Here is a 27,579-nt window from a genome sequence, read left to right as displayed (position 1 = left end):
GTATGTTGAAGAAGCTGGATTTAGAGACTAAACAAACTTAAGAATATATGTTTTTTAAATAGTTTAAGACTGACTGAGTGAGTTAGCAGCAAAAAAAGGGGCAGCACCTGCACAGTGAAGTATGTCAGTAGGAGTATTGGAAAACCTTTTTGCATATTGATAGTATCTCGATTTGATTGCGTAACAGAATGTGATTTCCAACCACATTTAGAAGTAGCAACAGCTGTGGTCGAAGGGAAACTAGGAATACCCTTAAAGCCTCACAAGGCCCTGCAAAAGCTGAACTCCAAATATGGTGAGGTTCTTTGTAGTAAATGTGCCAGCATTCATCATATTTATGGAGAATGTGTGCCAGGTTGGATTCTGCATTCAGAAACAGATAATACCACAGCAATCAGCTCAGTAAAAGACTCACTGTAAAAAATTAAAGTACTTAATTATCCCTTCTAGGGTTACACTCTCACTGTTATGTGCCCTAATGGAAAAAGAGTGAGCTCAGGTGGTTTCGTGTTAATCTATGCTGTGGCAGTGTTCTACGCAGACGTCTTTGCACTTCCTGGAAGGTTTGGACCGACTTCCTGCCAGCGCGAGCTCTGTTGCAGCAGCAGCTCACCACAACAGAAGAGAAGCGGCCTGCAGCAGAGAAAGATTTAGAAGTTTACATGCAGGGCTGAACATTCTCCGAGTAGCAATGGTTAAACATGATGATTCGTTTACACTGACATTTGTGTTTTTTGCCCCTTTGCAAGTGAGATGTTTGTGACTCAAGTTGTCTATAATTTTCCTATTTGATTGTCATTGAAAACGAAGGCCAAAGTCTATTTTTAAAATGGTTCGCTGGCCACACTGAGACACAAACCACATGTGTAATTGACAAAATAGACTTGTTTACTTGATACTTAACCTGTCACCTGACACCACAACACAGGAAACACAACTGTCCCTAATCACCAAATTGGTGATTTATCTGGTACATTATTTATTATAATTACTTATAATCAATCTGATTCTGTTCGTATATTATTACATCATGTATATTATTAATTACAATCTTTCATAGCAGGTTCTCTTTAATAACCCTGCATCACTTCACCTTAAAGGTCACAGATCTACAGATGATACACACAAAAGTGGAATATATAACTCTAACTGAACCATTGTCTCACATAGCCTCCTTTTTAAAACTGTGTTGGAAACATCTTTGGGAAAGGTGCTGTCCTGACCCCTTTACCATGGAGCTTTTAACTGCTCACACACAGCTGCAAGTTGAAGCACCTGTTATAGAAGAAGCCTGCAGAGCAACCCTCAACCTTTCAACGACAGGAAGCTCTGCTGTCACTCCGAGGTGTGTGTTCGCACATTCAGTTAGTGACTATAAGAGAAGCGGTGATGACATCTTCACACCCGTTGTGAAAAACTACCTTATTGCTAAATAGATTTTTCTTTACAAAAGAGAAATATTAAAAAAGTATCTTTATGGAGGCACGTGATATCTGATATTGCACATTTGAAGAGACATTTCATATTTCAAAAGGTAAGTGTCATACTTGTGAATCTATCGTTGTCGCATAGTTTTAAAATGTAGAGAAAGAAAAGGGAATAAACTAAAAGTAATAATTTTTCTTTAGTTATCATGTGTTACATGACAAGTGAACATAAATCAGACAGGATGTTTAGAGTTTGCAGATTCGTTTAGTCTTTAATGTAATTTAATGTAATGAAAAATAGAGAAAAATTATGTCAAAGCCCGAGTTATGTCCCTATAGTACACTCACTATGTTTTTGTTGCCTGGTTCTAAATTAATGTGTATACAAAAATATTTCATTAGCACTGTTGATAAAAATCACTATGATAAAAGGAACAACGTACAAACAGAAGATGCCTTCTCTTTAAAATAAACATGCAGTTTAATATTAAAGTTAAATGTTCTTTAGACTTGTTTGTAAGTTGAAAGCTGTCACACAAACTGTGAATAAGAGAGACACAATGTAGGTGATGAAGACTAGATTATGAAGTACAAAAAACGAATAAAATGTGAAATGTTGGAATTGGTACAGAGCTGCATCAACATAAAAATCTCATGAAAATAAATATTTGTTTATAGTGTTCATAATGCTTCTTTTTTTTAAAGGTGGGGTTATTATCCTACATCCTTCACTTACATTGTCAACATGTATCAGGTCATTATTCAGACTAACTGAGTTTCTTCATGATACTCTGCAAACAATAACAATCAGTATTTGTTTGCCAAGGCCTTCAGATCATAAAAAAAAGAGGGTAGCCCCTGAATGGAAAATGCTGACTTTGTTTGTGTGACTCTGTGAGTACTGGCCAGAATGCGTAGGAGTGCTGATAATTGAGGAAGAAAACTAGAAAAACTCCTCATAGGTCAAAGTCATCGCTCCTCAGGGTCTCAGTGGAGTGTTGGGCTGTTATTGGCGGGTCAGGCCTCTCCAGATTGTTCTCACGGCTCCGAGCCTTTGGAACAGACGGCCGCTGCGATTAGCCCACTGACCCTGTTCCATGAGCGGCCCGCTGGGAGCCAAGTGAGCTTAAGAAAGCCAGCTCATACAGTGCACCAGTGTAAAACAAAATACAGAGCACCCCATGCTGGATTATACAAGATTAGTATTTTTTTGAATTTCGTAGTTCTTGAGGTAGAATTAGAACATGTCCACTCCTGCGATTTGCAATAATGGGAAGTAACAATGTAGCTGTTTGTCACAGTGCTGGATGTGATTTTACTTGCAGGTTTATAGTGTCGAAACAGTGCCTACAGATAAAGCTTTCACATGTGTTAGGCCCTTTGTTTCCAGCCCGGTTCAGCACTAAGTCTCCATTTTGAGGCGAGGCCCTAATCACATCCGATAACAGTATGAGAGTTTCGGATTTGTTTTTGTTTTCTGTCCACCGCAACGCAATTTTAGAGCAAACCGTATTTGACATCTGTCTTTTAAAATGCATCGCAAACCGTAAACGGTCTTGGATTGGTATGAGAGACATTCCTTAAGTGACATGAAAGCTATCTCAGACGCCGCACAAAAAAAGAAAATACTTTCACACGCCATCAAAAAATGTATAGACATTATTTTATGAACCCTAATGCCCATAATGCTTCAATTAAACCTCTTAATTGCAGAAAAATGGGCTGCAACTGCAGTTCGGACTATTCAGACAGCGACTGGATTGAGAACTTGGATGAAATCTGTGACCACTGCAACTGCGCCATACCCCCCCAGTCATGCAACCCAGTAAGTGTCACTGCACATATTGTATGTACAGGCATGTGTTTGTGTCAGTTCATTATACATTGTAGTGTTTGAATGTGTGTAAGTGAGCTTCACGCGAATGGCCTTTGGTTGTTTGTGTGGTTTAATTTGAATGACCCCTTGCACATAAGTTCACTGCAGTTCACTACATGTGAGAGTGTGTGAAAATGTCATAAAGTGCAACAATTCAATTCATGGCGTGTAAATGATGTAAACATTTCCAAGAAAAATAGAGCAATCTGTTTTTGTGTTTTGTGTCCATAGCGGTTTATAACATGCCTGTGAGGGAAGTTCTCTTTTGTGTTTGTGATTAAATGACAGCGTAATCATTACCTCTGTGTTTTTGGTTTCCTCTGCATGAGTAAGATATCCCGTTAGATTAGAAATAAAGTAGAAAGCCACCTGCGTGGCACATTATGTTGAGACATTTTGTCTGGGAGAAAAACCTAAACTGTGATAACATTGGCCTAATAACCTGACATTTATTTGACATGAATGTGATACATACTTATTTTTTCTGCCGGATTATTCTTTTGTTCTTTGGAAAGTCTAATATTGTTTTGTTTTTTGATCTCCAGTACACAGACCAGCTTATTCATCACCCATCACAGTATTCACCTCCTACATCTCCTCTACCAGGTGACTAAATACAATAAACTGTTCTACATTTGCAAGTAGTAAAGTGAATACAAATAAAATTGATAAAATATTATTGAATGTTTAAATACATTTAAAAGCTTTTGATTGTATTCCTTTATTCCAAACAACAGTTTGCATTTTATAATTTGCACACCAACATTTTTCTAACAACCCCCCATCTCCCTTATAGTTTAAATATTGTGCCTAAATGCAGGAGCACAAGAAGTTAACATTTCCTTTCTTCCTTTACAAAAATCTAAATTCTGAACCTCTTTGTATAAGTTATTTATGGATTAAATTACATCTATAACTAAGCATAAATGGAGTTTAGCTAATTTGCTGCCAATGTGGCTTCACCTCGCTCCGTTTCCCATATGTTCCTCCTTTTTTTCCAGCCCACTTTACCTTTAGCCACATAAACAATAATGGGCTACCAATACACATACTGTAAGCTCTATCCAGAAGACTAAGCTTTACCACTGTCCCCACTCACCATCGCCTTCGAGCCTTTACAAGCAGCCAATTGCCAAAATATAAATATCAAAACAACTAAAGCCTTTAATATATTCTAATAGTACGTTTTGGGAGTGAAATCTGTGGCTAATGTGTTTCACCTATATTTCATTCTTTCAAAAATGTACAAACCTCCTTGCAGACAACCTTGTGCTGGCCATATACAGTTATGAACCCAACCATGATGGAGACCTGGGCTTTCAGAAGGGAGACAAACTCAAGATCATCAACAAGTAAGCTGCTCATTACCATAAAGTAAAGATAGGGAAATATATCTTAGAATATTTAGGCCCAAGACAACAATTGATAGACTATCGACTCACCTCAACGTAACCTAAAGCTTCATTTACATTTTAGGCCTACAGAATATATACATATACAGGAAATAAGGGAACATGTTGGTTTGGTTAGTGGAATTTTCAAATAAAAACATGGCTTTATTAATGTGAAAATCTCCCAAAAATACTCTAAAATGTAATTTAACTTTTGAAATAAATATATAAAATATGTGTTCATTTTGTTTTTGTGTTTTTAACACTCAGAAAATACAATACAGTGTTTGGTTGAAAAAAAGGCAAAAAAATATATATAAAAAATAGAGGTTTTAGGGAGAACTATTCCTTTTTTTTAAATGTCAAGTTTAAGAACCTATACAGTGTGGGGAATTTTGTTGAATTGAACATCTTCACTGTAAACCAAGACATTCCCACGCCTAATGTGACATGCGGTTCATTTGATGCACTGATCATTACCAGTGCAGAGAACCCCTTTTTCCGTGGGGGGCTAACTGAAACTGCTTTCTGAATATGTACTCCGTCTCTCAGAAAGTCTAGACGGCTGTATTTCATTTGTAAAAGTCACTCTTTTGCCCTCAGGGAAGATCCAGAGTGGTATTTGGCGGAGTCTCTCACCACAGGCCAGCAGGGCTACATCCCATACAACTTTGTTGCGATGACCACCATGGAGACAGAATCGTACGTCACACAGGAAACATAATCATACATCTCTCAACGCCATGTCACTCAACCTCAACACCACCTCATATCATGTGTCCCTGAGGGAAGGGAAGTGGTTTGCTCGTGTGAAGCATATCGTGTATTTGTGTTGCAGGTGGTTCTTTAAGAACATTTCGAGAAACGAAGCCACGAGGCTCCTCCTCTCTCCCGGGAATACACTGGGCTCCTTCTTGATTCGAGAGAGTGAGACAACCCAAGGTGATATTTTTGTCATCATGTCATTGACTCAAAAGGCAGTTTCTCAGCAGCATATTTGGAGTATGGCCTTTCATTGTTATTTGCTTAAAGGTGCTATCGGTAGAATATTAAGACTTTGATATATTTCTTTACAATAATACAACACACAAAAGGTGTGGTTTTCCCCATGTTACTTTGTCTTGTTATGACTGGCAGATTACCCATTTCCCACAACTCCCTTCCTGCTTCCAAACTCGTTTAACATGTTTGATTTCAGTTTTGCTTTACCAGTCTGAAATGCAAACACTACTAGATGTGTCATAAATCAATATAGTGTAATGTAAAGAAGTGAAAGAAAAATGTTTCTTTCACCAATACACTTAAACTTCAATCGATTTGTGATGTTCCGATATCTTTAGTTGAAAACACCTCGATTCCATTATGTTTCTTCTTTGTTCCAGGCTCATTCTCCTTATCAATCAGGGACTTGGACCACAACACTGGGGAAGTAGTCAAGCACTACAGAATCCGCAACATGGACGATGGTGGCTTCTACATCACAGCCAAGATATCCTTTAGCTCGCTGAAGGAGATGGTCCAGCATCACTCACGTGCGTGCAGCCTGTTGAAATGACTAACAAGATCGCTGTGGGGTCTTTATCTAAATGATTCTAAACCTGTGTGGTCTCTGTATCGTTCAGGTGAGGCAGAGGGGTTGTGCACAAAGCTGGTGAAGCCGTGTCAGTCGAGGGCACCACAGAAGCCCTGGTGGCAGGATGAGTGGGAGATTCCCAGAGAGTCCCTGAAGCTGGAGCAAAAGCTGGGAGCAGGACAGTTTGGCGAAGTCTGGATGGGTAAGGGACAGAGAAGACCCTGTGGGGGAAATGATTGATCCAATTAAATTATTTAAGTGTCATTTTTTTCTATTTTGTACATAATGGTTTGCACAATTTTGCACAGATCCATCACATGTACAGAGCCCTGTTATCAAGTTGTGGGCACCTAAAGCCTTTAGCCTGGGTTTTTCCACAGCGTATGCAGAACAGTTTCCTAAACACGGTCTTAATTGTAGGCTTGTATGAGCTGGTTCACTGAAGAATGATGAGGTATTATCCCTGTTATGCAACAGCACTCAAACAACATCAATCTAAATTTGCAAAGAGCTCATGAATTGGATGAATGGTCTCTTAACAAGCATAAACGCAATTGTTGAGTATTAAGTCAGAAAATGTGCTGATCACAAGGGTATCAGTTTTAATCATCTGTGCCACAATGTCCTTATTATTCAATTGAAGGGGTAATTCCCTTCTCTTTTCCATCCTCAATTGCCAGCTCAATTCAACATGCCAAACAAACCCTTGTATTGGAGATAAACATTGCCAACCATGGAACTTGTCCTCATTACACAGCCACTCTCTATTTACGATATCTTCTTGCATGTAGTGTGGGCACTGTATTTGTTTCTCTATTCACGTCCAAAGATTGTGGACTTTCAAGGACATGCTTAAATAATGGGAGTGGTTTTCATTTGCTATGAAAGTTTTATTTCATTTTCATTTTGTTTCCAATGCTACGCTTCATGCATGGTTTGAGATGCTTAGCATTTCATGAGCGTGGCTGTGGGTTTGAGTGACATGTTTTAATGTAGCAGATCTGGAATGAAGTCATGTTTGCATGAAGGTCATGAGGAACTATTGTCAGTATGTCATAACAACTGTATTTATCACCGCATTACTTTGGTCATCCCCTAAGTTTCATTCTAGTACCAAAATTAGGTCCACATTTTCGATCGTGAGTGAATTCACTCACGAACTATTAGTTGGATAAACATTAATGCTACAAACATGCATGTTCCTAAGAGACTGAATGCCGATAAGTTAAGGTTTTTCATTTGGCGCCATGAGAAGAACATTATTTTAATTACTTCAAATTGAGCAAATGCATTTTAATGCGTTTGCTAGCCAACAAAAATTGTGGAAAACATTATACCTGCTTAACATTAGCATGTTAACATTGTGATAAGAACTGTACTGCTGTACCTGCTAGCATGTCTGCAGTCTCTTTTACTTGTTTTAAACAATGCCCTTCAACCACTGATGTCCAAATGTATATTTTCAGGTGTGTACAATAATGACAGGAGGGTGGCAATTAAGAACCTGAAGATAGGCACAATGACGGTGGAAGCCTTCCTTGCAGAGGCCAACATGATGAAGAACTTGCAGCATCCACGTCTCGTCCGCCTCTTCGCCGTTGTTACGCAAGAGCCAATCTATATTGTCACGGAGTACATGGAGAATGGTGGGTAGAAACAAGAGGAAACTCCAGTTATCTCTTATAGCATGAAAAGAAAAGGAGAACCATGGTCCCAGGGTATTTCCATCATCTTCAATTGAAGCTAAATTAAAAAGAGATTCTTCTTTAATCATACCAGCTTCTTTTCAATTTACTTAGTCAGCTGGAGTATGTCTAAGCCTGTCTGAAACGATCATTCCCTTAATCTCAGGCCCTGTTGCCCAAAAACCAAAGGCGGTGTCATAAGCATAATGTCTGGGCCTGGGGGAAAAATAAATTATAGGCAGCGGCGTAGACGTTCAGGATCAAACATGTTGATCTGGAATTAGAAAAATGGCTGTTAGAGCACTTGCTTTAACAAAAGACTGGGCTGCCCAAAGGGTTTCATCCTTTTCATTAGTCATCGTATTTGCAGAATTCAGTGACTCTGTTGAATTAGCTTTTGAACACACAGCTGCCTTCCTATGTTTGATAAAAGATGTAAACATTACTGAAATAATACTGTATAATCACAACCCGTGCATGGACATGAATGCAGCTGTGAGAGCAAACCTAAATAAGGGAGATCGGTCATGAGCTCTTGCCTCCCAAAGCATGCTGCTCTGCTGAAGTGGCCTGGCTTCTGATAGGCTATTTTCAGCTTCTCCTCGCAACGCTCCTGTATTCGCCGCACTGTGCTAAAATGTCTCAAAGCAAACATGAACTTTCACTTATTTTCCGGGCCCCTCCAGTCAGGTTACTGGTGTTTACTCACGAAAGGGAAGTCCCAGTCTCCTGGCCCATCTGAGACAAGAGGGTGTTAAAATAGGAGAGGGTGATTCATCAGGTTATTGTTCACAAAGACCTCTTGATGATACTTGGCTACTTTCCAGAGTCTGCATTACGCACATTGCATCCACAGACACTCATAAGCACATTGAACCACATACAAAAATAAATAAAAAGGGGTAATCGTAACAGATGCAAAAAACTTTCCATATTACATGCCCTATGCCCTGTAATAGTTTATCACGCACAAGTGTAGCATTTGTAAGTCATGCAGTATCTTTAATCTCAAAAAAGATGTTTAATTCTCCTTCACTGGGAGGAACAACAACAATATGCATATAGATGCTGTCACAAACACAGCTTTAGCCTTGCAGCAGAATTGAATGGAGTGCCTTTGTATGGTCTTGTATGAGTGGCCTGTAAACCAACAGCAGTGGCTCTACATGAGGCTGCCTCTTTGTCTGGGATCCACGTGTGGACAGGACACAATTGTCGCCTCTGTGTTCAAGAGAAAGGATGGCTCGTAGTTCCCGTCTTTTCAGTTTTTATTATGGAAGACAACAAAGATGGAAAAAAACAGGCGTGTCAACCCGGCTTCCTTTTGTGACCTTGACAAAAAGCGTTCCCCCAGACTTCAAAAGCTGTCTTCCTGACTTTAAGCAGAGGAGCAAAGACCTCCTCTTTCCTGGCACAGTCAATCCTCTTATTTCCTTTGGTTTGACTTGGTTGGCTTGTGTGTAGAGTTATTGTTCTGTGCTTATCAAACTCAACACAAAGTCTGCTGTCAGAAACTATATACATCAACTTGACTGATGTTTGTGCACTTCCTCAAAGTGTTATGTCCCCTGTTTTAAACTGCTATTCCGGTCCAACTGTCTATTTATATCCATGAGCAACCATGAGGTTTTTTTACCAAGGAAAATGTAATCTTCTGGAACAAACTTGGCTTTACTTTTGTTGTCCAATTCAATTAAAGCTTGTTCTGTACTATTCAGCATGCACTTGTGGTTGTAACCTACTTTATAGATATATTGCAGAAATAGGTTGCTAGAGTCCATCTGTTTAGGCTGACATGATTTTTTGTTACAAAATGTTTTTTGTTCAGCAAAACGTGCTTGTCTGAAAAGATACAACTTAAATGTCATTTTTACAGGAAGCCTAGTGGATTACTTGAAAACCACAGAGGGAGGCAGTTTGCCAGTGAACACTCTGATAGACATGGCGGCTCAGGCAAGACAACTCTCTTTTTTACTGTCAATGAATCTGTGCTTTTATCTACATTCTCCATTTACCATACTCTGTTTCGTTTATTCTTTCACAGCCTATTCTCTCAGCATGATCCTCATAGACAGGAAACTGACCACTGTTGTAATGAGACTTACACTCAACGCTGTATGACAGAGCAGGGTGTGTGTGTGTGAGCAGAGGTGCATGTGGTCTAGACATGTTGTCACAAATAAAACTGGTTACAACCAAAGAACCAGAATAGGGGAGAGATTCACCTTTTTATTGACCAATGTGAAAGTTCTCGTTGTGATTTTCAGCCTGACAAAAGACAAATCTGGTCAGTTACTCCAGATGTTTAAACAAGGATTAACACAGACTAAAAGTTTAAGGGGTATAACAACATTTTGGGAGTACACTTTGTGCCGAGGGCTCCAGTAGAATATGATACCGTTCTCATATCTCTCTGTTAAATATGAAGCTACAGCCAGGAGACAGTTATCTTAGCCTAGCACACAATCTGCCTACCAGCTCATCAACAGCTCACTTATCAACATCTTATATCTGGTTTAAAAAGCTTTCTACTATTGGACAGAGCCAGCCGTTTGGCCATGGTTCCAATCTTTAAGCTAGGCTAGGTTTAGCTAAGCTACTGGTTCTAGCTTAACTTTTAGCCTACAGATAAGAACGGTATCAATGTTCTTATCCAGCACACAGCAACATGAAAGGATATGAAAAACATATAGCAATGTTATCATTCCTGCATCTACTTCTTGTTAGATGCTAATAAAGGAACTTAGTGGGTGTGGGAAACCCATGCCACCGGAAGACAGAATTATCTTTCAAAGTCTAACAAGAGATTCTTCATTTGATAATAGTTTCATACAGAGCTTTGTGGTAAAAGATGCATTCTAGCGAGTCGTCATGCTCTGATAGCATTTGTGGTAAAAGCCCTAGCAAGTAACTCTAAAATTAAAGTGATGAATGACCTTGCTCAGCCACAGTGGCCCATTGGACCCTCTGTCCACATACTTAAACCTTGACTAAAATGTGCATACATGAATGGAATCAGAAGAGTTCTAGATTGTACTGAAATATCAGCTATAGGAGAATAAAGCAGATACCTATAATTTACTGAATTCAAAGTAATGCTTTAAAGTTTGAGATTGAATCATACCACAATCAAATGGAGAGTGAAGAGGCGTTAAGTTGCCTGAATTGGAAGTCATGACGACGGTAGAAGTTTATGAAATACACAAACATACGTACATCTCACGTTTCTGACAAGCCCCCCGGGGCTAATAGCACCTATGTGATACATTCTTGTGTCTGACATATACACCACTGACCCAGCAAAATGTAGAGTTAGAAACATTTACACAAACACACAAATGACACAGATGCTTATTAACTTTGCGTTGTGAATTCTGTGGAAATCTTAATAAGATAACATCAATTGCTTTGTGCGGTAGTTTCAAGTTGCATCATAGGTCTGCTTATGTAGAAATGACTAATGATTGAATCAGAAACAGTCACTGGAATATTCAGCCAGTCTGTAGTAAGGTGAAGGCAAGACTGCAGCTTTTAGTATCAGGAAGTAGAGCGGTCACAGCTGGATGTACCTGGGTGGAGTACAGAGGTAAAGGGTATAAGGAACTGATCTGTGGAAGTGGGAAACTCCCTGCTTTGGGAGTCAACCAAAGCTGTCCATCTGTCCAACACACACAAATATTACACAATACTAAACCATACACAAGTCACTTACACTCATACTAATTTCATGCTTGAACACACAGTGATAGGACTTGTCTGATGATGTGCTGCCTCCTGCAGGTGGCGGATGGCATGGCTTTCATTGAGCAGAAGAATTACATTCATCGAGATGTGAGAGCAGCCAATATTCTGGTGTCCTGTGAGCTCATTTGTAAGATTGCTGACTTCGGACTGGCAAGGCTGATTGAGGACAATGAATACACAGCAAGAGAAGGTAACACATCCTCGGACAAATCACCCATGTTTGTCTCGAAGTCAAAACAAAAATGTAATTATGATATAAATCTGTACAGAAGATAAGGTTTCTTGCTGTGTTCATAGGTGCAAAGTTCCCCATCAAATGGACGGCTCCAGAGGCTATCAACTATGGCACCTTTTCCATAAAGTCTGATGTGTGGTCATTTGGGATCCTCCTCACAGAAATAGTGACATATGGACGCATACCCTACCCTGGTAAATACTCATTAATTCTCATACTAGTCCATCCCAAATTCCTTTCTTAAAACACCTAGGTAAAAGTATAACATTTTTGAGACCATTGACAATTTAACTGTTTTTCAGGTATGTCCAACCCAGAGGTAATCCAGAACCTGGACCGGGGCTACAGAATGCCGAGGCCAGAAAACTGTCCAGAGGGGCTTTTTAACGTCATGTGTCTTTGCTGGGGGGAAAACCCAGAGGACAGGCCCACCTTCGAGTACCTGAGGAGCGTTCTGGAGGATTTCTTCACGGCCACAGAGAGGCAGTACCAGGAATAGCTTTCAAGAAGCAGAAAGACATACAGACTTACAATAAATGTACTCAAACTAAAGGCATTGCTCGTGAAGATGGATGCTGGATTTTGTTTTATTTGTCTTTAAACAGTAGGCTACATGAGTATTTTGCTTCTACATTAATTGTATTTTATAGTGGCCTTTTGTGGAACTATAAACCAGGAAACTCTTGCAACAGCTGGAGAGGGAAGTGATCAGCATGCTGCTTGAACAGACATGGGAACTGTAGCTGAGAAAGTAGCAGCTCTCCTGGTGCTCATTATTAAAATGTAAATACCCTCAAAGTACTCAGCTATGTTTTACCTCGAAACATTTATATATTTGTTCCTACTGGTTTTACTTACAGATAAAAGCTTAACATGGATGTTGTTTTGCCGCTACTTAAAATACAGCAGAACCGATCACAACCCATTTCACCAATGATTCCCCATCAGATTAAACTTGGTATGTTTCATACGTAAAAATAATCAAATGTTTTATTGATGCTTTTATGACTATAAATACATGTAATTAATAATAAAAAATATGTGCTTTCTGGACACTGTAGTTTTAATCGCGGGTGCTGAAATTATAAAAAAAACGTTTTCAGACACTAACTGTTAGTGTAGGCTATGTGATCATGGACAGTATTTCAATAATGTAATGAGGTGTGGACAAATAAAAGTTGGTTCAGCTGCATTACTCCATTAGGAAAACTATTAACTTTACTTATAGGCCTATGTTTGCTGTTAAATAAACTTTTATGGGAAAAAACTGCCATCGTCCTTATCACATTTGTCAAAAATATAAATGTTGTTGCCTTGGGTTTTGAAGAATATACAGCACATTTTCCCATAATAATGCAATGATGTACTCAATGACAAATCTGCAAAGGGGTTCAAAAATACAAATACGTCACAGAGTGGGACGGGCTATAACTCTATCGCCCCCTGTTGAAGGTAGCTATCATTACCTCCCATTGATTCGCCTTGATACAAACTATCCGCCTCTCGTCGTTGTTGTATCTTGCGTTGTGCGGGGAAAGCCAAGAAAAGGCAGTAAAATGGCGCTTAGTTCTCAAGGAACAAAGAAAAAAGTTTGCTACTACTATGACGGTGAGTACTGTTGTCCTTGTACACTACAAACCGTTCGTGCGTATGTGTGAAATCCTGCATTTCGTGCCAACAAAGGTTGTAGTTTATTTGTTCAGCCTCTTGTGCTAACCTGGCACGTTAGCTAAGCTAGCTAGCTTGAGTCGCAGGCGGCTCTCATCATCTCAGTGTAACGCAGAGCTGCTAAGTCCACAGACAGTATTTATGCCCTAATAGTATATCCGCGGTTCCAATTGATGCGTTAGTTTCGAGTAAAACACACTTGCATGCATTTATCCACCAAATAGCAGCATTTAAAACCAAATTAGTAGCCGTTACTAGCTACACAGCTAACAATGGGTAAATGAGTACTTCATTGTCGCCTCAATTAACGCCAGCACCAAGCTAGCCTTACAACGGCTCATCGTGCTTCCCCAAAATACCCGGTAGTTAGCATTATATACTGTTTTGGTCTCGATTTATTGATCCGTGTAATATGGCGCAACCTTGGAAATGTAGCTGGGTACTTAGTTTACTTTCATAGACCCGATTTTACTCCAGGATGTAGTTTATAGAGTTCTCTTGCAGGATCCCAAATACATTTTTGTTGAAATCATCGACGATCTTTTCAGAGCCCAGACCAGGAAGTTGTAGGACCTACTGTTATTTTACTTTTTACTTTGTGTTTACATTTGTTGAACGTTTACATTTGAAATAGAACCAAAAAAATCCAACATGTTGTGTTTATTTTTTTAATATTTCAGGTGATGTTGGAAACTACTACTACGGACAGGGGCACCCCATGAAGCCCCACCGAATCCGCATGACTCACAACTTGTTGCTCAACTATGGACTCTACAGAAAGATGGAGATCTATGTATGTTAAAAGTAACATTTTAAATTAATCAGCCACACCAACTCGCCTTATGTGTCTCAGGAACTAAGTTGTCCTCTGTGTTTCAGCGTCCACACAAAGCCAGCGGAGAAGAGATGACCAAGTATCACAGTGATGATTACATCAAGTTCCTGCGTTCAATTCGACCGGACAACATGTCAGAATACAGCAAACAAATGCAGAGATGTGAGTTTAATCACAGATTTCCATTACATCACTAAAGACATTGTCTTTGTTTTCATCAAACTAACTGCATACATTCTGAAATGAGAAATAGCAATAATGTGTTTATTTCTCTGCTGCTGATTTGCAGTTAATGTGGGAGAGGACTGTCCAGTTTTTGATGGGTTATTCGAGTTCTGCCAGCTATCAGGAGGGGGCTCTGTTGGTAAGTTTTTTTGTTTGTAAATTCAGCTGGAACAATATGCTATGTTAAACTATTTTCATGCCATAGTTCCCCCATTAATCTGTCAAATTCAGTATTGGCAGGTTGTTAACTCTTCTGTTCTCCAGCTGGTGCGGTGAAGTTGAACAAACAGCAGACGGACATTGCCATCAACTGGGCTGGAGGCCTGCATCACGCCAAGAAGTCTGAGGCCTCCGGGTTTTGCTACGTCAACGACATTGTTCTGGCAATTCTTGAGTTACTGAAGTGAGTACAAAAGACCTATCATAGTCATTCAAGTACTGGTTTGCTTTTGCATAAGGGGATATAATTGGGATATTTTTGGGAAAACAAGTACTGTTTAAGGTCTAGTTGTTCCCCTAATCAAGCACATGTGTTTTCAGAAAGCCTTATAAATGTGCAAATTGACAATAGTCTGCAAGATGTTTTTTCTTAGGCTAAATCCAAAGTTTCATCACCTAACGGGTGTGTTTGCTCTTTTCAGATACCACCAGAGAGTTCTGTACATCGACATTGACATCCATCATGGAGACGGTGTGGAGGAGGCTTTCTACACCACAGACCGTGTCATGACGGTGTCCTTCCACAAGTACGGAGAGTACTTCCCTGGCACAGGCGACCTGAGGGTAAGCTTTGAAATATGTTTTACAGATTGGAGTCACATTGTCATAGTTATAAGGTTAGCTAACATCTTTCTTGTTCTCTGCAGGACATCGGTGCTGGTAAGGGTAAATATTACGCTGTGAATTACCCGCTGAGGGATGGGATTGACGATGAGTCTTATGAAGCCATATTCAAACCTGTAAGTAAACGAAGACTTGACTTTGATGTTTGGGTAGTTGTGATCTCTCTGATGGAAAGAAGGATTTTAAGAGTGGATGTTGTTGTTTGTTCAGATCATGGCCAAGGTGATGGAGATGTACCAACCCAGCGCAGTGGTTCTGCAGTGTGGAGCTGATTCTCTGTCAGGAGACAGGCTCGGTTGCTTTAACCTCACCATTAAAGGTAAATTAACAAAACGTCCCTTTTATTTAGAGGAACAACTGTCTGCAATGCCTTGACTACAGTCTATCTGACAAGCCAAATAATCTTCATTTTTTTTCATTCTGTGTTCTCAGGCCATGCAAAGTGTGTGGAGTACATGAAGAGCTTCAACCTGCCACTGCTCATGCTGGGAGGAGGAGGCTACACCATCCGTAACGTGGCACGCTGCTGGACTTATGAGACGGCTGTGGCCCTGGATACCTCCATCCCCAACGGTGAGTCTTTTTATGCCCTTTAGAGTCAAATTCTGTGGTGTGGTGGTAAACAAAACATTTTAGAATGTTTCAGAAATAATTGAATCTATTAATAAGTCTGTCAGATCCATTGATTAAACTGCAGTTGCAATAGTTTCCCAGCAAGTGAAAAGAGAGATATAGACTTGAGTATCCTTATACAAACAATCAATTAACTTCTTGATTATTATCTAATGAGCAAAACAATTTACATTTCTCAGAGCTCCCATACAACGACTACTTTGAGTACTTTGGACCAGACTTCAAGCTGCACATCAGCCCCTCCAACATGACTAACCAGAACACCAATGACTACCTGGAGAAGATCAAGTAAGTGCATCAAATTGGATTTATGTGTATTTTCGCAATCGCATTTCAAATAACACGTTGGTAACAAAATGTAGACATTTTTGCTACTTTCGAAAGTGTTGAAATTGTACTTTTAAATAGCGGTTTCAACCCTGTAAATGTAAGAATTTGGCCATATGTTGCTGTTGGGTACAGGTTTTTATCTCCGGTCCTTTAGTGTTCAGTATCTTCAACCTGCATTCTGTTCTACAGGCAGCGCTTGTTTGAGAACTTGCGCATGCTGCCCCACGCCCCGGGGGTCCAGATGCAGGCCATCCCCGAGGACGCTGTGCAGGAGGACAGTGGAGACGAGGAGGAGGATGACCCCAACAAACGCATCTCGAGTAAGAACCTCTTCCGTAGACATAACTTTCTTACATATTTATCTATTTCAAACTAGTGTTCCATGTTTTAATTGAACCCTCTGCTCTGTTAACTTCAGTCCGTGCTCACGACAAGAGGATAGCGTGTGAGGAGGAGTTCTCTGATTCTGAGGATGAAGGCGAAGGAGGCCGCAGAAACGCAGCCAGCTTCAAGAAAGCCAAGCGAGCCAAGACTGAAGGAGAGAAGGAGGGAGAAGAAAAGGAGAAGAAGACTGAGGAGGAAACGAAAGGTATACATACAAAAATATATGTATATTATTTTTATCTCATTGGTAGTTTTGTTGTGATTGCTAAAAATGTGTTTGTTTTCTTTTACAGAAGTCAAAGAAGAAGAGAAGGCACCAGAGGAGGAGAAAATGGACACATCAAAGTAAGAAAACACTTCACACACATATTGACCGTACTTTACAGGAAGTGGTCATTGCGTGGTGCTAATCATTTCCTCTGTCTTGGACCTTTAGGCCTAAGGAAGAGTCCAAGACGCCTTGAAGTCCTCGACAGCTAATGGTGCCAATTCGGTTGATAAGAACAAGCTTTGTTTGGATAAATCATCTTTCCAGGCTTCTGCTGTTGAAATCGGTGAAGAAATATACCTTTGTAATGAGACCCTTCTTCCTCAAAATGGGATAGGGATCTTAATATTTTCTAGGACACCTTTTCAACCTTACCTGTTTATGGACCGAGGTCAAACTGCGTGTTTTTGAGTATTGTTTTTGTATTCTTTATCATTTATTTTTTATTCTATGACACTTACTTTTCCCTTGTAATGCAACTGTGTAAAGATGGCTAGTACATGTATGCTTTTATATATCTTAACGATTTATTTAAATCATAGATATTTTGGCTACTGTTTTGTCTTTCAGTCCCAATTGTCATGTGTCTTTGAAAATGTAGTTGAAGCATGTTTATACAATAGATCCTTTTCTGTAATACATTTGTCACTGGCCTTGCCTGCTGAAGTCACTGAGATTGGTTAAAAGGGTTGTGAATACCTGATAACCTTTTCATATGGCACAGTGAAGGTCAGTTACACTCTTATTTTAGTATGTGTCCTTCACACATTGACATCTTCAAATCCCTGGGACTCCCGCCACACTATTGATAATGTTTTGAGTCCTGTCACGTGATGTCAGGGCTTCAATTCCACATGAATTTGAACTTGAATATCCAGCGTAAAGTACTTAAATGGGAAGAAAGACAAATGCCAGAATTCATTTGTTGTATATATTTGTATTCTGAAATCTGACAGACCATGTGTGAAAACACACTTTTAACACCAATAAAAAAAACTACCCTTAAACATTATGTACCTTTGTTGTTAATACAAATGTTAAGCTGGCAGAATAATACACAAAACTACATTTTATAAAAAACATTTTAATGTCAACAAATGGGAGACATCGCAACACCCAAATCTGATAACTTAAAACAATCCAACAGCAGTATTTAATCACAGGGAAATATAATGCCTTTGCTTTTTCAGACATTTAATCTGTAACAGACACAGTAACTTCACAAAGTGTTTCATTTTATCCAGGTAAGCCAGGCAGTTAGCAACCCATGTCATTAGGCTTAGGAGCTTCAGAGCCACGCGCTCTGATCCACCGCGACTTCTTCCAACAGCTCATCCTGCTCTGCCGGCTCCTCAGGGTCCGCCTCAGCCTCGCTCACTGGGTCGGGTGCTTTAGGAAGCGGTGGATAGTCCACAGGTCTCTGGATACGCACCTACAACATAACAAACATTTAGTTTAAGATAAGGTAAAACATCAATATCATTAGCAAAGGTAACTAGAAAATGACTTCTAAAATACAGACTGATCTTTGGTACTAGTTAGTGCTAAGTGGCAATTTCAAAGTGTGTCATTAGCCTCTCTTTTGAATAGCAATTAATCAATTTTAAACCACACATATACTCGACTTGTTTAAACATTTTAAATGGCTAAGCACAAATCTGCCTGCATATCGCAATGGCAGGGCCGGTTAAGATGTAAATCCAAACTACAACATAATGTCTCTTGGAGTGAAAAAAGTTAATTTACATTATTTTGAATAATGTCATTGCAATTTTATAAAGACCTTTTTTTCTAATATGCATTTGTGACAACACAGGTGTGTCCAATGATGGTAATAAACTGAGCCATTGTTGTGATCTGTGCTTTTGGAGTTTATTTCCAGCCACTGATCCAACCATGTGATGTGCACTGAGACCACATGAGAAGAGGACAGTTACCACCCGCTCTGTCAGGTTTGCCTTGTCAGCAGGGCCACTATCTTCCATTTGTCTGTATTAAACTCAACGTCACAGTGCTATTTGTGGATAGAGTGAAGCCAGGCCAGGTCACTTTTATAACGTTCACTTCATTTAATGCTTTTCCATTGCTGCTGTGTTAGTAGGGACTTTATTTGAGGTATTATAGTTAAATTATTAGTTTGTTGTTACCTCCACACAGGGAGTTATGTTTTCAGGTTGTTTTGTCACGAGTATTACGGAAAAATGGCTCCATATGTTCATGAACCTTAATAGAATGGTTTAACATGGGCCAGTGAAGAATGAAAGTTGATTTGAATCACAGAGTACATAGACTTCTTTATATACAGTCTACGGTAGAGACACATTATGTTTTACTAATGGCAACAGCCTTTATAGAGTTCTGGCCCTTCTAGTTTTAAAATATATTCATGTTTAACCTCTATCATTCTTTTAAAAGTATTAGTAGAAATTAAATTGATTTGTTTGCACTTTGGAAAGAGGTAAACATCACAGCCGCATCTACATTAAGGTTAACAAAATGTATATAAAAAATCAAAGGTCTGCCTAAAATGACTTAACATGACATCATCTGGATGTTGTGATATGGCATGGTTTTAAAAGGCTGTATTACATTACACAAGTGATGTAATTCTTTGAACACACCAGACTGCTGTGTAGCTCTTCAACGAATTGCCTTTATTCGCTTTGTCATTATATTCACCTTACTGAGGATCATTTATCCAAAATGTCATTGTGTTAATATTTAGTGAAACCATAATTGATTAACCCTACAATATCATTTTTATATTGAGGTATTGGCTGAACGATAACATAATGTTATTATCTTCATATGTAGGTCCAACACTGATCAGACAGCAGCTCACCCTCCTGGCCTGGGTCGGCCTCCTCCTGCACGGACACAGGTAGAGGAATGAAGTGCAGGCAGCGAAGCAGCGGAAGGAAAACACTGTTTCCACCACGGACATTAAGATGAGAGGAACCCACAGGATGATCGTTGTCCCCTGGTTGACAAAAAAAAGATGATTTTCAGGCATTTCAAGAAAATATAAAAACTACTGATGGATGAATATTAACATTCAACTTACATAGACACGTGTGGGGTCGAAGGGGCATTCGTATGTGACACTGGAAGAGCCAAGACCAGATTCAGAAAACGTGCAGTGTGTGAGCAGACCCCATCCTCTGTCGCTAATGGCTTTTACCATAGAAACTAATAAGGCTATAGAGGAGGCGACCGCCAGAAGGCCGGCCAGGAAGCTCAACACCAACAAGACCCACTGCTGCAAAGAGAAGGTACAAGAAAGTAAAAGCGCACCTCGTAGAAAGACAATTATACACAGGAGATAACAGGCTTTTCAATTAAATGTAAACGGAAGGCTCTAGGACCCTGGAATACAATCCACAGCAAATACGGGAAAGACAGGAAATATTTAAATATACTCTATATTCGCATGGACCTGAATGTTAGCTATTTAAATAATAAGATATAATCTTGCATGTTACACACATGCATTCCCTCAGAAACAGAGGACAAGTTCTAACAAGAGCCAGCAAATGACACATGAGTGCTGAATGGAGCGAGGGAGAAGCAGTGGCAGAGAGAGGGGAAGAGCATTTACCAGGATCCTGTTTCTCTTGTTTTTGGACAGGACAATGGCAGTTATTCCAACAATAATTCCCTATGGGGTCACAAGAGAAAAAAAGCAAAGAGAATTCATAAAATATATACAGATCAAATATGAGGCGTCAAGCAGCATTTTAGTCAATATTTTCTAGTCTGTTGAGGAAAAATTATTTTAAAACCACTGTTCACTGGTAATTATCAATTGGATTTCAAGTTTTCAATATACATAGTGAATTTTTGCACCACTTACAACCAGGCCTGCCACAATAGCGATGACATTAGAGATGGCGTAGACCATGGTCCGGGCCTGAGAGTGCACGTTGATGTGTCTGAGCACAGCGCCGTGCACCAGCGCTCCAAGAAGAAAGTTGACGTGGCCCACCAGCACCAGCCCCAACCCCATCTTCATCAGGGCTTTGTTATCCTTCAGGTTGGCACAGCATACTCCTACAGGAAGTAGAAATAAGATTTGACTTGGGCTGCAACCCATCATTATTTCCTTTATCGATTATCCTGCCAAAGAGAAAATAGTGAAAAAGGCCCTTCCCTGTTTCTCAAAGTCTAAGGTGATGTCTTTAAATGTTTTGACAGTACAACCAGGGCCGTCCCTTCCTACAGGCCGATCATGCAGGCTGCATGGGGCCTCACATTGCGTAGGGGGCCTCGGCTTATGAGCTCGGCTTGTGCGCAGTTCTCCGCGCATCAGCTGCAATTAACGACATGAAAAAGGTAATCTCTGCATAGCAGGCTGATGGAGATGCAGTTATTTCCAGCATTCTTTATTTGCCATTCATTCAAGTATGTTATGCCTTTTATCTGCTAATTTACAGGAGGGAGAGTGATAAACTGTATGTCTGGTTGGCTTCATAGGTTGGCTAACATAACAGTTCAAGTTTACAGCCGAAAAAACATGGAGCATTTTTTCCCCTTTTATTCATTTTTATGTCAATTTACACATTTCATGATGATGCTCAGCCTCTCCCCTTAACTCCTAACGGCCCGTCCACACTAAAGCTTCAAAAAAAGCTTGGAGCTGGGCGTGTCTGAAGCTTGGGGATTTTATTCGAGCACCGCGACCAACAACCAATCACATGAATGTCCCGCCCCCGGCATACAAAGTAAAAAAAAAACGGGGATTTTATGCGAGCAACTCTCCAAACAGGCGAAAACCTACCAGTTTCACCCACTGTCTCTGCCACCTCCCTCCATGCCTGGTTCCTCCGGTTTGTATCCCAGTAAATAGTTCTGGTCGTAAAGAACCGGGTGATTTGCTTCCGTAATTCCTCTTTTGGAATATGAGGAAATGAACTGCGGTCTGGCTCTCCCAGTTTGCACGCGGTTTGATTGGCTAGCGATTGAACTGTCAGATTTGCATAAACGGGATTTGATTGGCTGACGCTGGCTACTCCGGCGTCTCCGGCTTCAGAAGTTGAACATTGTTCAACTTTTGCAGCCTGAAACGCCAGGAAAGCTCCGCTCTGCTACCCACAATTCAGTTCGGCGAAAAGCGAGGCAACGTGACGTCACCCCATTCAAAGTGAATGGGCAGACGCGTTGGAAACCGTTTTTGAAGCTGTCGAAGCTGTAGTGTGGACGGGCCGTACAGTCATCATCATGTCAACCACAACACAGAGAAATACTGATAGAAATGTGTGTGTAGTTGTTGATACATTGCTGGCAGAGGGAACTACATTTGAATACAGATTTAAGAAATATCCGTTTTTGAGCATGTAATAAGCATGTTTTGTCTTGAGTATACTACAACTATATTATAATAAAATAATATAGAATTTATATTATTGAATTGATTATGATTATTAGTAGTAGAAGTAGCTTATTTACATTAATTATATTAAAACCTGCTCTGGAGATGTTGTAATTTCTCCACAAAAGTGAGTTACAGGAACTGTACCCAAATCTCTGGATTGCCCTCCGCATTGCAGTAACTCTTCCTGTTACAGTTGCGTCTGCTGAGAGAAGCTTTTCCAAACTGAAGCTTATGAAGACGTACCTCCGGTCGTCAATGGCACAAGAACGCTTAAGTGGCCTGGCTATCATAAGCATCAACGCACAGTTGGCAAAGCAGCTGTCATACCTTGTCGATGACTTTGCATCCAGGAAATGCCGACGTATTCACCTGTAAACGCATACTTAACGATATACATGCACATTTACCATTTACCTCAATGTATAAAAAGGTAACTGTGTTGATAATAATAATAATAATAAACAGGAATTATATTTGCAAAGTACTTTGTTTCCCTGATCGGAGCATCCCTAATTGTGTTCCTTCCTCTGAGAAAGTTGAATCATCCCCCACCTGTAAAGGACAATGCAAGCCCCTCCTGAACCAAACAGGACAAAGCTTTGGGTGGAGTGTTCAAACATTAGCCACCACTATTTACCTGGCCTGGTCAGGCAGAAACACATTCTGCCTGACCCCTTCCAGCCTTTAGGAGCTGCAGGAAAAACTCAGTGCGTGTTGGTCATAATATTGATAGTATAATGTTGACACTGTAATGTACAGACCCTAAGAAATAAGTATTTAATTATTCATAGTATTCTGGCATGTAGTGATAATAACCCTTATCACTCTGATAACCCTTATCACTCTGATAACCACTTGATCTTATATTCCAATATGATAAAAGATAAGCTGTAAAATGCAATATGATATTCTATTTTTATAGTTACACATGACCCATATTACACAAACACATAGTAAATTATGTTTGATCGCGTTACTTTATTTATGTTCGGTTATAATGTTAAGATGTTGACCTATCAACAGCCTCTATCATGGATCTATGCAACAGCTACCCAAAGTTTAACTTGTATTGGTGAAACTCCAAATTATCTAAATAAATAAACTTTATTGTCATAAAATGAACGTATATCACTTAAGCTTCGACACCCAAACACCAGTAAAAATGTTAACTACGTTTGTTACGTCTCATCTCCTTTGAGCTCAGTCACGGACTGCGGACCACGCCTAAAAACTTTAACGCGCAACACAGACAAATATTCAGCCACTTTAGTCAAACACGCATTAAAAGTTAACTTACCTGAGTTCGGCATGGTGGCGTTTATGTCCCCTTAGATCATATTAGTGTAGAAGTTGTATTAAAGTCATTTCTGACAGCTTGGGGTCGTTGTCTTCCTCAACTTCCGCTTACCTGCAGGACACTGGCGTAACCTTCCGCCTACCTGAGCTGAAGCTCCGCCCCCGTGCTGGCTCACTCTACAAGAAAAAAGGGAAACGTTGTTTATCTGTTCAAAACCAAAACACATGCAACTGGGACCCTATACTAGTAAACTTGATTATCCATACATGAAAAAAAATTATATCTCTAAATGTTTGCAATTATTATATTATCAGAAAAAGAAAAAAAACATCATAATGTATTGGATCTTCATGATTATACTGAAAGTTAACTGAACAGTGGTTTATAGTGACTCCCTTGTTTGTTCACTGCAGGATTGTATGGGAACTTATTACAACAACAAGGGTATTAGTAACCTAGGTCTCATGCTGAATGAGATGTGGTATGAACACTGTAGATTTCTACTCTACTACATTGACCTGACAATCCATGCTACTAGTAGGCCTACCCACAAGCTACAACACTAAAGTGATAGTATTACAGACCATTCTGTGTAATGAGTAATTTTGGCCCTTTAAATTAATTTGATGAGAATACATATTTCAAATGCAGGATTTATCCTTGTAAGCAAGTATTCAGTCACATTGTTGTTTTGCTACTTTTACTTATGTTCAATCTTTATATCAATTAAAGATGTTCAACATTTATGGCACAATTGAGCATCTATATAGCCCTGGTAAAATGTCAAGTTCTGAAAAGTGGATAAGAATGATATTATTGAGGAACAGGTAAAATACAGTTTAATTCAGGTGTCAGGGATTGATAAAGATAAAGTCAGGAATAAAATCAACAAAATATACAATCTTATACTACTTGTGTGTTTTAAAAAAAATGTGGATTTACCACATCTGCTGAATGCCTCCTGTCTCTCAATGACACACTAGTAGCATATAGACTGGCAGCAGTGTTGAATGCAGCATACTGGCCTCGTTAGCTTGATTGCTAACACCTGTCCCTCCTCCCTGCACCTTATTAAAGACACACCTGTGGTGGGAGAGAAATTATCCCACTTTGAGGCTTGCAATGGGGAGTGTAGAGATATTTGTCTGTGTTTTTCTTGTACATGTAATTGCTGCTCAACCAGTAATAAGAACGCAGGATGCCACATTTTTCCAGGATGTAGAACAATTATTTGAAAACATCAGGCCTTTTCCATTTGAAAGCAATTTTGATTTCACCCCGTATGACACCATCTTCAGCTCGTGGCGGACTCTGCAGCCTGACTTTCACAAGCTGGCTGAATTACCTCACACCATGATGGTTCCCAGAGTCGAGGTGTTCTGCGATGAATCGAAGCTAACTCTGCTGGTTGATAAGAGATTCAATGGTGTCGTACTGGCCGGAGAGGAGCTACAGCTGGGTGGGGGCTGCTATAGCAACAGTGAGCTACCAAACCAATTTGTCTTCACCTATAGTTTGGATGAGTGTGGAACCACACCTGTGGTAAGTGAACAACATGTTTGAATAGTTATTGATTTCCACAGCTTTTGTAAGGATTGTCTCATTTCTCTTACAGATGCAGAATGGCTTGGTGATGTTTAGCAACTCTCTACACTTGAATCTCAAAAAACCTCTCCAAACAGGGTGGCAATCTCCCTCCACTGTGCACATCTCATGCATACCTAAAAGGTGCATCCTTTGATTTGCCAAAATAGTTGTAAATCTGTCACAAATTATCATACTAAAGGAGAATGCGTGTCATTACAGTTCATATCCAAACTTCATTGACTCCACGCCATTTCCTGAGACTGGCAAAACCTTTAACATCAAAGCTATGGATCGTGAGTCATAAGTAAAACATATGCTGTTAGGCTGGATTTGTTTCCTTCTTTTGCAATAACAAGTATTTAATCGTTTCTGCAGCAACTTGGACTGGTAATGCAGAAACTAACATCTACAAGCGAGGGCAGGTTGTCAACCTCCAGGTTTCTGCCAAAATCAGTTCTGAACAGAAGCAGCTTTTCATCCAGTCCTGTTTTGTCTCTGCGTTCCCTGAGCCTCAGACTAGACCCAGGCATGCAGTCATAATGAATAAAGGGTAAGCAGCCAGTCAGGGGTTAATATAATGTATGTCCATGATGTTCTAATCACCTGTGATACTCTGCAGATGCACAGCCCCGTTGGGTTCTTCTCATGCTGTGATAGAATTCGTAGCCTCTGGCAGAGCAGATGTAGTGAATCTTGTTCTGAACACATCTTATCTTCTTTCTGAGGTAAGTTTTGTTAAGTCTTTTTTTTTTCCTTGTCCTGCAGTTTAATTAAACAACCTCCTTTTTTCTTTTCTGAAGTTGTACATCCACTGCAGTGTCCTCAAATCAGACCATGGTGTCCACACTGGCTCTAAATCCTGCAACTATAACATGATGCAATCAAGGTACTTGTACACACATTAAACTATACTTTGTGAACTTTCATTACTTGATAAGATTGTTTTGTTTTTAGATGGGAGGATCTGAGAGGAAATGCAGAGGTCTGTGAGTGCTGCATCACGAAGTGTAGAGGCCTGCCAGTCAAGCACCTGTCTGAAGGTCAGTTTTCTTCAAAAGGTGCGATGATGAACTCTGTTTTTTTTCTTTCTGGTCTGTAACTCCAGCGTGTCGTTTCAGATGCTAAGGCTATCGTCAGCACTGGCCCTTTGATTGTTGTGGACAAACGTGTAGAGATGAGTCCTCAGCCTTCTCTTTCTGAAATGCAAGAGACCACCAGTGCTCCGCATGCATACTCCATGCAGTCTGATGGTGCAGCAATTGTTTCTGGTACTTCCTTATCAAGACCCCCTCAGGATGTGGTGGTTATCAGTCAGGACCCAGTTGCCAGGCTGACACTTTGGCTACCTGGACAAGTCCAAGGTCCTGCACATGGAGAGAGTAAGGTTTCTGAAGACAAGTTGACAGTTAAGTTACAGGCAAGAGACACCACATCAAGATACATTCCTGAGCAGCGACCTTTAACCTCATATCAGGAGCCTCCTATGAATGCACCCACCAACAAGATCAGAGATCACTGTGCAAATGAACTAAAAGACGGTCCTATTTTCGATTTGAATCTTCTTACACTAGTTGATGGATGGCCAATCCCTCCACAGATGGAAAAAGCTGCTTTTGCAGATGAAGCTCAAATCAAAAAGCTTTTTGGAAGACCTGGAATGTTTGAGGCTCCACAAGAGGTTGACATTCCACTGATAGCGGAGATGACTTTGAATGTCCTTAACCAGCATGACTTTCACCAAATGAGAGACGAGCTGGCAGAAGAAGCTGTGATGCCCAGAGATGAAGCGACTGATTCAATAATTCGCTCAAAGGTTCAGTTTTCTAAAGGCATGGATGGATCCCAAACATTGAGTTATGAAGAGGAAGTAATGAGGGAGCAAGAGGGAAAAGGTGTGACCAGTAGATTTGGGTTGGATGGGAATAAAAGGAAACCGGACACCAAACAGAGAGGACTGCGCTCGACTTTCCTGGATTTGATAAGGTAACTAATCTTGTAATGTCAGTATTTTTGTATTGCACGTGAATATGACTAACTGTATTTCTCCATCTCTTACCCCCAGGAGTATGGACAAGGCAGAATAACTGTATTTCAAGAATAATCTAAAATGGCACTTTAACTGAATAAATCTATTGAGCAATGATCAAGTTGTTTCGTCATACATTTGAAACCCACGGACATCTTGACTCTCTGGACTCTATACGGCT

The 27,579-nt window shown here is 40.0% G+C and overlaps 4 protein-coding genes across 4 annotated transcripts; 3 read left to right on the top strand and 1 right to left on the bottom strand.

Moving 5' to 3' along the window:
* The first annotated feature begins 1,360 nt into the window (after nt 1-1,360).
* Nucleotides 1,361-13,187, top strand: lck (LCK proto-oncogene, Src family tyrosine kinase). The gene is made up of 13 exons (XM_010772610.1): nt 1,361-1,534; nt 3,141-3,252; nt 3,849-3,909; nt 4,565-4,655; nt 5,298-5,396; nt 5,533-5,636; nt 6,077-6,226; nt 6,317-6,469; nt 7,734-7,913; nt 9,829-9,905; nt 11,733-11,886; nt 11,994-12,125; nt 12,234-13,187. Exons 2-13 carry the CDS (start codon nt 3,145-3,147, stop codon nt 12,428-12,430), a joined length of 1,506 nt encoding a protein of 501 aa, XP_010770912.1. The 5' UTR covers nt 1,361-1,534; nt 3,141-3,144; the 3' UTR covers nt 12,431-13,187.
* Nucleotides 13,188-13,400: 213 nt separating this feature from the next.
* On the top strand, nt 13,401-18,124 carry hdac1 (histone deacetylase 1). The gene is made up of 14 exons (XM_010772606.1): nt 13,401-13,539; nt 14,280-14,392; nt 14,479-14,596; nt 14,724-14,798; nt 14,924-15,062; nt 15,301-15,442; nt 15,526-15,618; nt 15,713-15,821; nt 15,935-16,075; nt 16,315-16,423; nt 16,655-16,785; nt 16,884-17,054; nt 17,143-17,194; nt 17,286-18,124. Exons 1-14 carry the CDS (start codon nt 13,488-13,490, stop codon nt 17,311-17,313), a joined length of 1,473 nt encoding a protein of 490 aa, XP_010770908.1. The 5' UTR covers nt 13,401-13,487; the 3' UTR covers nt 17,314-18,124.
* tmem54a (transmembrane protein 54a) lies at nt 17,875-23,915 on the bottom strand. The gene is made up of 6 exons (XM_010772609.1): nt 23,786-23,915; nt 20,971-21,167; nt 20,716-20,775; nt 20,182-20,376; nt 19,960-20,097; nt 17,875-18,549 (listed from the first exon to the last, which is right to left on the bottom strand). Exons 1-6 carry the CDS (start codon nt 23,796-23,798, stop codon nt 18,406-18,408), a joined length of 747 nt encoding a protein of 248 aa, XP_010770911.1. The 5' UTR covers nt 23,799-23,915; the 3' UTR covers nt 17,875-18,405.
* Nucleotides 23,916-24,893: 978 nt separating this feature from the next.
* Nucleotides 24,894-27,515, top strand: zpcx (zona pellucida protein C). Its single transcript, XM_010772605.1, has 9 exons — nt 24,894-25,327; nt 25,401-25,513; nt 25,592-25,665; nt 25,748-25,922; nt 25,992-26,097; nt 26,173-26,258; nt 26,327-26,412; nt 26,491-27,355; nt 27,435-27,515. The coding sequence occupies exons 1-9, from the start codon at nt 24,908-24,910 to the stop codon at nt 27,454-27,456; spliced, it is 1,947 nt and encodes a 648-aa protein (XP_010770907.1). The 5' UTR covers nt 24,894-24,907; the 3' UTR covers nt 27,457-27,515.
* The last annotated feature ends 64 nt before the right edge of the window (nt 27,516-27,579 follow it).

The sequence above is a fragment of the Notothenia coriiceps genome, unplaced genomic scaffold (genome assembly GCF_000735185.1).
Source record: "Notothenia coriiceps isolate Sejong01 unplaced genomic scaffold, NC01 NC01_scaffold00011474, whole genome shotgun sequence".
Taxonomy (NCBI): domain Eukaryota; kingdom Metazoa; phylum Chordata; class Actinopteri; order Perciformes; family Nototheniidae; genus Notothenia; species Notothenia coriiceps.
Note: the sequence above shows the minus strand (reverse complement) of the source record. Positions and strands in the feature narration are given on the sequence as shown.

What these genes read in the sequence shown, in the direction of transcription:
- zpcx (XM_010772605.1), top strand. Translation starts at nt 24,908, where the DNA reads ATGGGGAGTGTAGAGATATTTGTCTGTGTTTTTCTTGTACATGTAATT. An exon ending in TAACATCAAAGCTATGGATC is followed by an intron (nt 25,666 to 25,747) that starts GTGAGTCATAAG and finishes TCGTTTCTGCAG; the next exon opens with CAACTTGGACTGGTAATGCA. An exon ending in TATAACATGATGCAATCAAG is followed by an intron (nt 26,259 to 26,326) that starts GTACTTGTACAC and finishes TTTTGTTTTTAG; the next exon opens with ATGGGAGGATCTGAGAGGAA.
- lck (XM_010772610.1), top strand. Translation starts at nt 3,145, where the DNA reads ATGGGCTGCAACTGCAGTTCGGACTATTCAGACAGCGACTGGATTGAG. An exon ending in ACCACCATGGAGACAGAATC is followed by an intron (nt 5,397 to 5,532) that starts GTACGTCACACA and finishes TTTGTGTTGCAG; the next exon opens with GTGGTTCTTTAAGAACATTT. An exon ending in CACGGAGTACATGGAGAATG is followed by an intron (nt 7,914 to 9,828) that starts GTGGGTAGAAAC and finishes TCATTTTTACAG; the next exon opens with GAAGCCTAGTGGATTACTTG.
- tmem54a (XM_010772609.1), bottom strand. An exon ending in CTATTGTGGCAGGCCTGGTT is followed by an intron (nt 20,776 to 20,970) that starts GTAAGTGGTGCA and finishes GTGACCCCATAG; the next exon opens with GGAATTATTGTTGGAATAAC. An exon ending in TCGACCCCACACGTGTCTAT is followed by an intron (nt 20,098 to 20,181) that starts GTAAGTTGAATG and finishes TTTGTCAACCAG; the next exon opens with GGGACAACGATCATCCTGTG.
- hdac1 (XM_010772606.1), top strand. Translation starts at nt 13,488, where the DNA reads ATGGCGCTTAGTTCTCAAGGAACAAAGAAAAAAGTTTGCTACTACTAT. An exon ending in CAGCAAACAAATGCAGAGAT is followed by an intron (nt 14,597 to 14,723) that starts GTGAGTTTAATC and finishes GCTGATTTGCAG; the next exon opens with TTAATGTGGGAGAGGACTGT. An exon ending in GCAATTCTTGAGTTACTGAA is followed by an intron (nt 15,063 to 15,300) that starts GTGAGTACAAAA and finishes TGCTCTTTTCAG; the next exon opens with ATACCACCAGAGAGTTCTGT.